The 11,468-nt window shown below is 30.8% G+C and overlaps 1 protein-coding gene across 1 annotated transcript; it reads left to right on the top strand.

Annotated features, from left to right (window-relative positions):
• The first annotated feature begins 391 nt into the window (after positions 1–391).
• LOC133798599 (synaptotagmin-3) lies at positions 392–5,228 on the top strand. The gene is made up of 12 exons (XM_062236978.1): positions 392–802; positions 1,366–1,464; positions 1,568–1,618; positions 1,692–1,815; positions 2,321–2,439; positions 2,565–2,666; positions 2,746–2,820; positions 2,926–3,002; positions 3,126–3,375; positions 3,809–4,183; positions 4,335–4,463; positions 4,554–5,228. The coding sequence occupies exons 1-12, from the start codon at positions 692–694 to the stop codon at positions 4,680–4,682; spliced, it is 1,641 nt and encodes a 546-aa protein (XP_062092962.1). The 5' UTR covers positions 392–691; the 3' UTR covers positions 4,683–5,228.
• The last annotated feature ends 6,240 nt before the right edge of the window (positions 5,229–11,468 follow it).

Below are 11,468 nucleotides of genomic sequence, written 5' to 3'. Positions count from 1 at the left end.
CATACTAGTGTTATTCATTGGCTTTTTTTTTCTTTTTCTTTTGTCTTATATTATTTTAAGTTAGAAAGTGACATTCGATTCAATCTCCAAAATAAAAATGACTAAACTTTTCTTTATTATAATTTAGATAACTTAATCGGGAATTCCCGACCAACAAAAAATAAAAAAACTTAATCGGGAATTGAGCAATTAATGAGATTATGTGATTTGTATGGATCTGATTGGTCATGTTGACGTGAGTTTGGATCTTGGACAATATGACATTTATCAGCACTAAATATACAATCACAGGTGGTTTCGTATAAAATAAAATCTTAAAAAAATAGAATAGAAACATAGAGGGGCATAGGAGTAGATATATACAAATATGATCAAAGTAAGTTTCGATACCTCATTTTGTAAGTTTTATTTAAAATTGAAACACCATCGTAACTAGAGCTAACCGTGCCTAAATCTCTGTACATATCAGTTTCTTTTTTTCTGGTTTCCTCGTCAGCTTGTTCAGAACAAACCTGTCTCTGTTCCATTTGTTTTCGTTTATATAAATACAAAACTTGATACGTTTCCAAAAAGACAAAGTCCTAGATTGTATCGCCGGTCTTTAGTTTTTGTTTTGGATGCCAATGCTCTGGTGCATGCAGTTCCATTTTTTCTTGATGGTTTGCTAAGGTTTCTTTGCAGATTTTAGAAAATGGGATTTCTCAGCAGCATCTTTGGGATCATTGGTTTTGGAATTGGACTGCCTCTTGGACTCCTTATTGGGTTCTTCTTCTTCATTTACTCCAAGCCCAAGAAAGTTGAGGTAATGTATATAAATGTGTGTGTATGTATATGTGATATATCTTCTTAGAGCAGTTCATTCGAGTCAAGAATGTGTTTGAAATGTTGAAGTGGGTTACTTTACGTTTCCGTCCTTCAGAGTTTAAGGCTGTGACAAATGAGTTCTGTGTGAGATTGATATTTTTCTCAGAGATTGATTGTTAGGAGGGATTAATCCAAAATGGGTTGATATGTGTTGTATTCAAGAACAAGACTCTGACCCTCTTTAAAAATTGGCTTTTTTTTATTATAGTTTTGTGCTCGTTGATTAACCCCTTCTGCAATAATTCTGTATCATGTTTTGTTTATAACGGATAATTCTCTGTGAATATTCCATCTCTTGTCCACACCATCTGGAGTTGAATTTTTAGAAACAATCCCCTTTCGAAGAAAAAAGATGTAGCCAACATGATTTTTGTTCTATATATTTTAAGGAGTATCTTTCAAATTGTTTGATAATATAATCTAATTTGAAGTAAGGCTTAGTTCAAGTCTGATATATGCGCATAAATTAAGGAAAAAGTTTTGTTTTTTTTAATGCTGCAGGATCCTATTGTCAGGCCACTTTCTGTGTTGGACACATGTGCCTTGCTAGATCTTTTGCCTGAAATCCCATTGTGGGTGAAGAATGCGGATTATGATCGAGTGAGTATCACTGTTAAATCTTATTACCACATTTTTCATTTGTATTTATCTTGAATTTCAACAATTTATTTATGATTGACCGTCTATGTTCTAAATGGTGCAGGTTGACTGGTTAAATAAAGTTATCATAGAGATGTGGCCTTACCTTGCTAAGGTAATAAGATGAGTAATAAAGTAATATATGTTTTGCTTTTGAGTTTCTGTGCTTGAATTCATTGTTTTTACAGGCAATCTCTGGTATGATAAGAAATACAGCCCAACCAATATTTGAAGAGTACATTGGGAAGTTCCTTATCGAATCGGTTGAGTTTGACACTTTAAGTCTAGGAGATCTTCCTCCCTTACTATATGGTAAGAACACTCACAGTGTATGTTGATGTTATCAAAGTCGCTCGTAATTTTATTGTTCCAGGTTTGAATGGTTCATAGCAAAATAAACATTTTGATCAAAAGTGTTACGCGATCTTTCATAAGAAATTACAGATCCCTGCCAAGTAAATCGCCATTTCTTTTTTATTAGTTGTATTCCATGTCAATTTATCTTTCTAGTATAAAGTTAGCTGTGCATGGAATCACTTTGAAGTCAGTGTAAAGTTTGTGTATGTTACTTGTATTAATCAAATTTCCAGAAAAGGATAAGTTTGCTTTTATTTAACTGGGGATTAGATATTTCTGTCTTTATCAGATTGCTTCTATTTGATTTATAAAATATAAAATTAGTTGTGATTGCGGTACTTTCATGAGATAGTGGTGAAATTATTTAAGAAGGATTGCACTGACAATTGTTTGCATTTTACTTAATACCTTGTTACTTGTTTAGTTCTCTTACTTGTTTTGGTTTTTCTTATATTTTCAGGTCTTAAAGTCTATGAGACAAATGAGAAGGAGTTAGTCTTAGAAACTCCAATTAGATGGGCTGCCAATTCTAACATATCCTTGGTGATAAAAATGTTGTCTCTAAAAATTACAGTTCAGGTCAGTATACTTAAGATGAATCCTTACCAAAAGAATATGTAGTTTATATATTTAGTCCATAATTTTCCTTCTCCTTTCTCTTCTACCCTAAAGGATGCTAAAACACTAATTATGCTTCTTCACAGTTAGTTGATTTACAAATCTTTTCCACGGCAAGGATATCAATGAAACCTCTGGTGCCCTCATTTCCATGTTTTGCTAACATTGTGGTATCTTTGATGGAAAGGGTAAGTAGATCTTTCAGAACATCTATTATATCGTTCTACCTTTTTAATATAGGGTATGCTAAAACTGATTTGTTGGCAGCCACATGTCGATTTCGGGTTGGAAGTATTGGGAGGAGATATCATGTCTATACCAGGCCTCTATCGATTTGTTCAGGTGCTGCACTGGTAATAGTTTCAGGTTTTGGTTTAATCTAGAATACTATAGTTGACTTGTTATGTTTTGGTGGATATAACTCACCTGCCAATAAATTTTCTATAGGAGACTATTAAAAAGCAAGTTGCAAGCATGTACCTTTGGCCTCAAATTCTTGAAATACCTGTACTCGATGCTTCAACGTGAGTTTATTAACTCTCTATTTTCTGGCGTTTATATTACAATTTCGTATCTGAATTCATGTTGTTTGTAACATTTGAGCTATAAGGAATCAAAATAATAATAAATCTTTTGCTTCTCTGTAGAGCTGCGATAAAAAAGCCTGTGGGGATACTGCATGTAAATGTTGTTCGAGCTTATAAACTCTTGAAGAAGGACCTATTAGGAGCTTCTGATCCTTACGTCAAACTTAGTTTGACAGGCGAGAGCCTTTCATCAAAGAAAACCACTGTTAAGAAGAAAACATTAAACCCTGAGTGGAATGAGAACTTTAAGCTTATTGTGAAGGAGCCGGAGTCTCAAGTTCTTGAGTTACAAGTCTATGATTGGGACAAGGTTAACTTTTTCTTACCCTATGTTCAATAAGTTAGAAAGGGAAAGAACAAGAAACTCTTACTTGGTTCTTCATATGCTTAATTGGTAGCTTAACACAACTCAAGTCATTTTCCATCAAAATTATTCCACTGGTCTAAAGTCTTTAAAATTGAAACTTGATATAAGCTTCTGCATCATTGCTTAACAATAGAACTTTTGAGCTCACTTCATTGTGTTACTAAGAACTATAGGGAAAAATAGCTCACTAGAATCATCAGAGTAAGTGAAAAGTTCATCTGAATTGCTGAAGATGTGTACTATTGCTTTAACATTTACAGAACTTGTCAAAAAGCAATACAGGCGAGACTGTTCAATATTTTGAAGCGTTTCTTTTATTTGCATTTATGATTATCTAGGAAGCTAACTGGTTCTAGTTGTTTTTCGCTCTTCATAGGTTGGTGGGCATGACAGGTTAGGAATACAGTTAGTCCCCTTGAAACAGCTGACAGCTTATGAGACAAAGGAGTTTACACTTGATTTGCTCAAGGACACAAATATTATAGATATTCAAGACAAGAAGAAACGAGGAAAACTGGAAGTTGAAATGACTTTCATTCCATTTAAAGAAAACAGCCTCAAATATATAAATGGAACTTTAGATGCATATGGAAAAACAGAAAGTGGTATTGACAGGGCATCGGATGATGGATCCTTTGGTGGAGCAGGTTTGCTTACAGTTTTGGTCCAAGGCGCTGAGGACGTTGAGGGTCGGAGTCACAACAATCCTTATGCTGTAGTTCTCTTTAGAGGAGAAAGAAAGAAAACAAAGGTAAATGGTTTTTTCGTTGAGTAATATTACAAGTTACATCATAAGCACAGTTATTTCATATATTTTAATTCTCTTCTCATTTTCAAAAACTATATGCAATCATCACATTTCAAGTTTTTTGCTAAATTCCATAAGTTTTTGCTCTGTGCAGACAATGAAAAGAACTCGTAACCCGCTGTGGAATGAGGAATTTCAGTTCATGCTTGAGGAGCCTCCTTTGAATGAGAAGATTCATGTTGAGGTATTGAGCAAGAGAGGACTAATTAGCTTTCTGTCAAAGGTATGTTGCTCCATTATTTACTTTCTTTTACTTGGCATGCAAGTTACTCCACACTCTATAAAATGCTTCATTATTTTTTATATCTTGTAGGAATCATTGGGGCTTGTTGAAATTAATCTGAGCGATGTTGTTGACAACGGGCGGATCAATGAGAAATATCATCTAATCAATTCGAAAAATGGAATGATACATGTTGAGATTCGATGGACAACAGTTTGAGAAATTTGAAGGTAAATAGCCTTGTTATTATAGCTACAAGTTACACCAAACCAAATGCTGAACTAAAATGGTGTTACAACAGGCTGCAAACAAGGTCCGCACATGAGAGGTTCATTTTTTTTAAAAAGGTGTACCATATTTTCATCCCAAGCATAATTTTAAAGGAAAAAAAAAAAAGAAGAAAAAATATATGGATAAAAAAAAAAGAAGAAGAAAACAGAATGGTTGGGAGTTTGGGAATTTGATTAGTGTTGAAAAAGAGTAATTTGCAAAAAAGAGTGGGATTTTTATGTTTACCGTAATGTGTGTTAAAAGAAAAATAAACCATTTTTACAGGGTTAAATTGGCTTGGCAATGTATACAGCTATTCTTTGATTAGTGCAGTTCACAGTTATACTGCAATGTATTTAAATACACCTTTTTTGTTGAAAAAGAGACAGCATGTATATATATATACTAAGATATGAGGTATACATTAATTTGATTTGAGTTAATCTGTACAATCTTTTTTATACATGTATATAGTTTGTAATCTTTGACAATTCATATTTGATCGACTCTTATTAATCTTATTTTCCCAGCTTTTTTAATGGAAGTATAATTGAAAAGTAAAGATACTTTTGATGGAGCCATTTTCAATCATGTACGTGCGGCATGAAAAGGGAAATACATATAGAATTATAGATGGGACCTACTACTGACTCAATGACTTTACTAGGAGATTTTGTTCTGACACAATTTTTTCCTTTTTAAAGAGAAAGAAATCTTCAAACGTATTGAGGAAACATATCGAGGGTGTCTGGTCCTTAATTAAAAAATTGTTATGACTTTTTTTTTTTTTTTTTTCTGAAAACAAGTAGTTGTATTTTGCATTGTTTTTTAAAATAATTTTTTAAAAAGAAGTTATAAAAAATAAAAACTTGTTTTTAGTTGTCAAATATTTTTTTCTCACATAATCTCTTAAATTATTATTATCTCATATAACTTTCTCTCTTATTAATTTTTCTTTTCTCACTTTTTCTTTCCTCGTTTTTTATTTGCGTATTTTCTCTCTCATCACTTATTATTTCATTATTTTCTCTCTGATCACTTTCTATATCTTTATTTTCTCTTTCCTCATTTTTTTCTATCTTGTTATTTTATCTCTCATCACTTTCTCTCTCATTTTTCTCTTGCATCAAATTCTCTCTTCTCAATTTTTCTTCCTCAAAATTTCTAAACTTACTTTTTCTCTTATTATTTTTCATCATTTTTTCTTTCACATTATTTATTACAAATTTTTAAAAGATTTTTCTTTTTGTAAATATATTTATTAATTTTTTATTTAAGATTTTCTTTTAAAAATAAAACTAAAATATTATTTTTAGAAAACATTAACCAAATATCTGTTATTTTTTAAAAATACAAAAACTGTTTTCTGTTCTCATTTAATAATTTTTTCCTTTTTAAAGAGAAAAAAAATTCTACAAACATATTTTTTCTATCAAAATCTTCCATGTGAATCTTCTGCGTCTTCAGATCGCTATATTGTTGATGCGAACCGTCTTTACTTTACGCATTTCATTGGAAATGTCAATAGCATAAATGTGTTCTTCAATGGAATGAGTAGAGAAAGCATAAGGGGTGTACCTGCAAAAGACACTCTGATGCTTAAGTTAACACAATGTTTTCCCTCTCAATTCTCAATCTATTCAAACTTTAATTGAACTAAAGTTCGAGATTCCAAATGTGGTCCATCCGTAGTCTATTTATAGAAAAATAATAAAGGGTAAGGTTAAGAACACTTATCCTTATTGTCCACATGTCGGACTTAACTCACGCGCTGAGCTCAGCTAACTATTAAGTTTGTTGAGTGCTAAGCTCAGCTAATTTATTCAATCAATAGAGCGTTGAGCTCAGTTAACTATTCAATCAATTGAGCGTTGAGCTCAGCTAATTATTCATTCTGTTGAGTGCTGAGCTCAGCTAGTTATTCAATCTGTTGAGAGCGCTGAGCTCAGCTAATTATTCGATCTGATGAGCACTGAGCTCAGCTAATTACTCAATCAACAGACCTCAGAGCTCGTCTAACTGTTCAGTCAATAAGATGCCGAGTTCGCAACATTTTTCCTTGTGTTCACCTATAAAATCACGCCACCTCAATTATAGTGAAATTATCCTCATACACATACTATCTCCTTGTCAAACATATTTTATAAAAAGAAGTTAGCTTTCTCTAAAGTAACACAACCAAAAGAAAAATAATAATAATAATAAGAAGAAAAAAAGGACACCTCACCTGGCGCATTATTAATTAAGTAGGGTTTTTCCTTAAAGTAAGCCCAACCCTTTTGATGATAAACTTACTCATGATTTTGTAGAACTTTACATGATAATACATTTGATCCTTATATAATATCATTTTCACAAGTACCATTGTCTTTATCCAAATTTGTAAAATTGTGTATTACTTTAATAAATTATTTGAGATGATCTTATATCCACAAACGTGTGCACCAATAAATATTTTGGTTTAATTAAAGTAAGTGTATAAGAAATGTCAACTCTAAATTGTGTAGTTGTTGGATCTACTCTCCCAAATCTAAAAATAAGTATGAATATCTGTAAAAGAGATTTTGCTGTAGCTTTTAGATGTCTAATATTTTCAAGGAAGACATTTGAATAATAAAATTATGGGAGATTCTTTATGTTGTTTCACGAATCTTAATTAGCATGTACAATACCAAATTTGAAACCATTCATATATATACGTATTCACTTTTTTATGCACAAAAACATTAGTGATCAATTATAATAATTTCGTTATTTACTATGATATCACAGCTCATCGTGGAATGTTTTTTTAGTACAACTATTTACTATTTTTAAACCATTAAACTTATTTAGACATAACAACACATGGATAAAAGTCAGAATATTTAGACATAACTGTTAGAAAAAATCAGTAGTGAATAGTAATTTTTATTTGTCCCACAATATTTGTGAATGAAAAATCTCCACAGTTAGAAACTATATATAGACCTTAGTGGTCTTAGTTTATTTTTACACAAAAAACTTATACTTATATAAATTTGTCTTCCTTTGAAGATTGTGATATATATATTTTCAATATTGTTTTTTCCTTTCTACTCTTAGATCTATTCTAGTGTGATAGATATATATTTTCAATATTGTTTTTTCCTTTCTACTCTTAGATCTATTCTAGTGTGATAGAGTTCGGATATATTTGGTTCAGCGAAGTAATTGAGTTACTTGTCGTTCACCGTTGTATCTTGGGAGATAGATGTCTAAACCTCGTAGAGGCGGCGAATCTGTTTTAAAGAAACTGTGTGCTACACAGGCCTCAGCTTTTAATTTTGTTCTTTATAATTATTGTATAAATTATTATAATTGCTATTTATATTATAGTTATTTATATATTGTTATTTATAATTATAATATTGTTATATATATTATAAGTTATTTATAATTATAATATTATATTGTTATATATATATTATAAGTTATTTATAATTATAATATTATGTTGTTATATATATTATAAATTATTTATATTTATAATATTTATGTATATTTAATTTAGTAGATATAAATATTGTATTTATCATGTTAGTATTATATAAATTATGATTTATCTTACACTAAAAACAATTTATTATTCCATTTCTATGTGATACAAGTCAGAATATATAAGAACTTCTATTTCGCTTTTACAATGTGTTGTCTTCTTGTTAAAGATTCTGTCTTAATATTTTATGTTTTCACAATATTTACAGCGGTATAAATAAGTTTATTTTAATATTTTATTACTTAGTGGTCGTCTTCCGACAATTTTGAATGAGAAAACGGATGGTGAAATTCCAATTGTAAAGAATTGCAATCGAAATTTATTTGGAAATGAACCAAATGAAAAAAAAAAGCTTTCCTTTAAAAAATGAAGAATAAATTATATTATACTAATCATGGGACATTTTGATCCATTAAATGTTGTTTCCTAATAGCGTAACTTCACCCATAAACATTACTTCAGAATTTCTACTTATAATAATTATTTGTTGCAATAATTATGTCGTAAGAAGTTTCCTAGGGACATTACTTTTACCTTTACGGTAGGAAGATTTCTATTTTTGGCACTTAAATAAATTATAACTTAATATTTCTTTAATGACAGCGTACATGATAGTTGTATTAGGCATCTCAATAATTTTAAGGAAATTTCGAATAATTTACACTGTCGAAATTAGAGTTCAAATAGTCTGTTTTCCACGCGTATAAAAACAACCAGACACGCATGAAATTGATTGTTTGAACTCTGATTTCGGCATTGTAAATTATTCAGAATTTCTCGAAAATTGGCGAGATATCTGTTATAACTATAATAATGTATGTCATCATACAAAAAAATTAATTATAATTTCTCCAAATACTGAAAATAGAAAAAACCCATACCTAAGAAGATTCCTCGTATTATATAGTGTTTTTTTGTGGTGGTATGTGTTGTCCTCCTTTGTGGTGGTTTATCTGGTTCCCCTCCTTAAGAGTTACCCGACACTACTTTCTCCCCATACATGTGCTAAAGGAAAGTACTCTAAGCAGAAAAATACAAAGATTAAATATGCAATTGCCTGAATTCCCTAGTGGACAGTGTTCGACTTAAAAATTATATTGTAAATTGGGGTTCAACATAACATGTTTTGTGGCCCTTGATATATTAGTAAAATTCAGCCTTACATTATAAAACACAAGCTGCTGTAGTAAGGTTTTTTTCTCCCTAGTTAAGAGAGTAATTGTAGTCTTGGTTTTTATTTTAATATATCCATAATGATAGGCAGACACTTATTTTATACACACAATGATGTGTCATGGATCTTAAACCATTAAAAAAAAAATTAGAGTGAGACTCACTATTTTTATGTGTAGTTTAGGATACATGCCACATATATATATATCTTCTATATAAAAAGTGTGTAGATAATGAAAATTCTTTGTTTTTAAGGTTTTTTTTGTTAACTTTAACGAAATATTACAAATATTTAATGGAATATACCTTTAAAAGTTATTAAAAATAAAATTTATTAATTATATTAATATAAATTCAAATATTATAAAATATCATTATTATAATGATATATAATACATAAAAAATTAGAATAACATTTATCCTTTATGAATAATAAACAACATTCTTCTCTAATTATAAATATGTGATTTGAATAATCTCATGAATATTTTATACACTAAATAGTGTAGTTTATGATCTATAATATTATCATATATTAAAAAAAACATAAACAATTTTTAGGTTTAATTTTTCTTTTAACATGTTAATGTCATTCTTTTATATGTATAATATTATTTATTTATTTAGAATTTATATGACAATCATAAAATTTAATAAATATATTTAATAATTTTTTTAAAATAAAAATAAGCAAACGTGCATTGCATGTTGCTTATACCTAGTATATATATATACACTAGGTATAAGCAACGTGCAATACATGTTTGCTTAATTTTGTTTATAAATTATTATATTTTTTAATTATCATTTAAATTTTAAATAAATAAACAATATCATATATTAGAAAAGACTGATACAAACTGTTGACTACCTTTTTCGCTATCAGAGGGTGCTACAAGTAGAGATACGATCATTGAACTAGTGGCGGAGGTCCCCATTGACTGATTACAATTTCTACACTTAGGCTTGCGTGCCATAGACTTATAGGGGTACAGACAAACAATCGCTTAAGCCCCCGAGCATAGTTGTAATTATTTGCCCGTTTAAGATTTATGTAGATTGCCTTGCTTTTTATTTGGTTTGGTTCTATGAATTCACTGTAACTTAAATTGCCACGAGAATAAGCACTCAAACCGTTTTATACACTTGGTTCTATAAATTCAACATAACACGAATGTCACGAGAACAAGAACTTAAACCATTTTAAACACTTGGTTCTATAAATTCAACATAACACGAATGTCACGAGAACAAGAACTCAAACCATTTTATACACTTGGTTGTATAAATTCAACGTAACACAAATGTCATGAGAACAATAACTCAAATCATTTTATACAGTTGGTCTATAAATTCAACGTAACATGAATGTCATGAGAACAAGAAATCAAACCGTTTCATACACTTGGTTCTATAAATTCAACGTAACACGAATGTCATGAGAACAAGAACTCAAACTGCTTCAAAAGTTGTTCCAGCGCTTAGTCACTTGTAGACCCATATTCATAGAAGTAACTTTGACGTGAAATTTACCATTTGTCCTAACTCGATGCCCTATACCCCTGCAATCCAAAGATTCAGGCTTTCAGGGGTCCTTACACGTGAAGCCGCCTGCCCCCCGTTATACTCCTTGGGATTTGGTTATTACTCCTTGGGCACGCGCTGTCCCCAGGAGGTAACTTGAATTCTTAAGTCTGCATTATACTAGGTTTTTTAGCTATGGGATATAGTGACATTTGGGGCGCTTCACTCATCGACTAGCCAAGCTCCCCATGTTAAGGATTTCCCGAGGTTGAGTACGGGGTACTCGACCTCCCGTTCACATCTCGAGATCAAGAGACTTGGTCAGAGCTCCTCGGGCTAGGTGTCCACGGTAGGTGACGAAAATCTATTCTCGCGCTACTTGGATCATCTAGCTTCTAGGTACTAAGCTCAGTTCTACCTGGAACAAGCTGCCTTCAAGGCTAGACTTGACTAGTTTCCTAGGATTTTCTATTCTTTGGATGGCAACACTAGCCTTACTTCTCTTAACAAGTTTAGTTTCA

The sequence above is a fragment of the Humulus lupulus genome, chromosome 8 (genome assembly GCF_963169125.1).
Source record: "Humulus lupulus chromosome 8, drHumLupu1.1, whole genome shotgun sequence".
Classification (NCBI taxonomy): Eukaryota; Viridiplantae; Streptophyta; class Magnoliopsida; order Rosales; family Cannabaceae; genus Humulus; species Humulus lupulus.
This window is presented reverse-complemented; position numbering and strand designations above follow the sequence as displayed.

What these genes read in the sequence shown, in the direction of transcription:
- LOC133798599 (XM_062236978.1), top strand. Translation starts at nt 692, where the DNA reads ATGGGATTTCTCAGCAGCATCTTTGGGATCATTGGTTTTGGAATTGGA. An exon ending in CCAAGCCCAAGAAAGTTGAG is followed by an intron (nt 803 to 1,365) that starts GTAATGTATATA and finishes TTAATGCTGCAG; the next exon opens with GATCCTATTGTCAGGCCACT. An exon ending in TGTGGCCTTACCTTGCTAAG is followed by an intron (nt 1,619 to 1,691) that starts GTAATAAGATGA and finishes TTGTTTTTACAG; the next exon opens with GCAATCTCTGGTATGATAAG.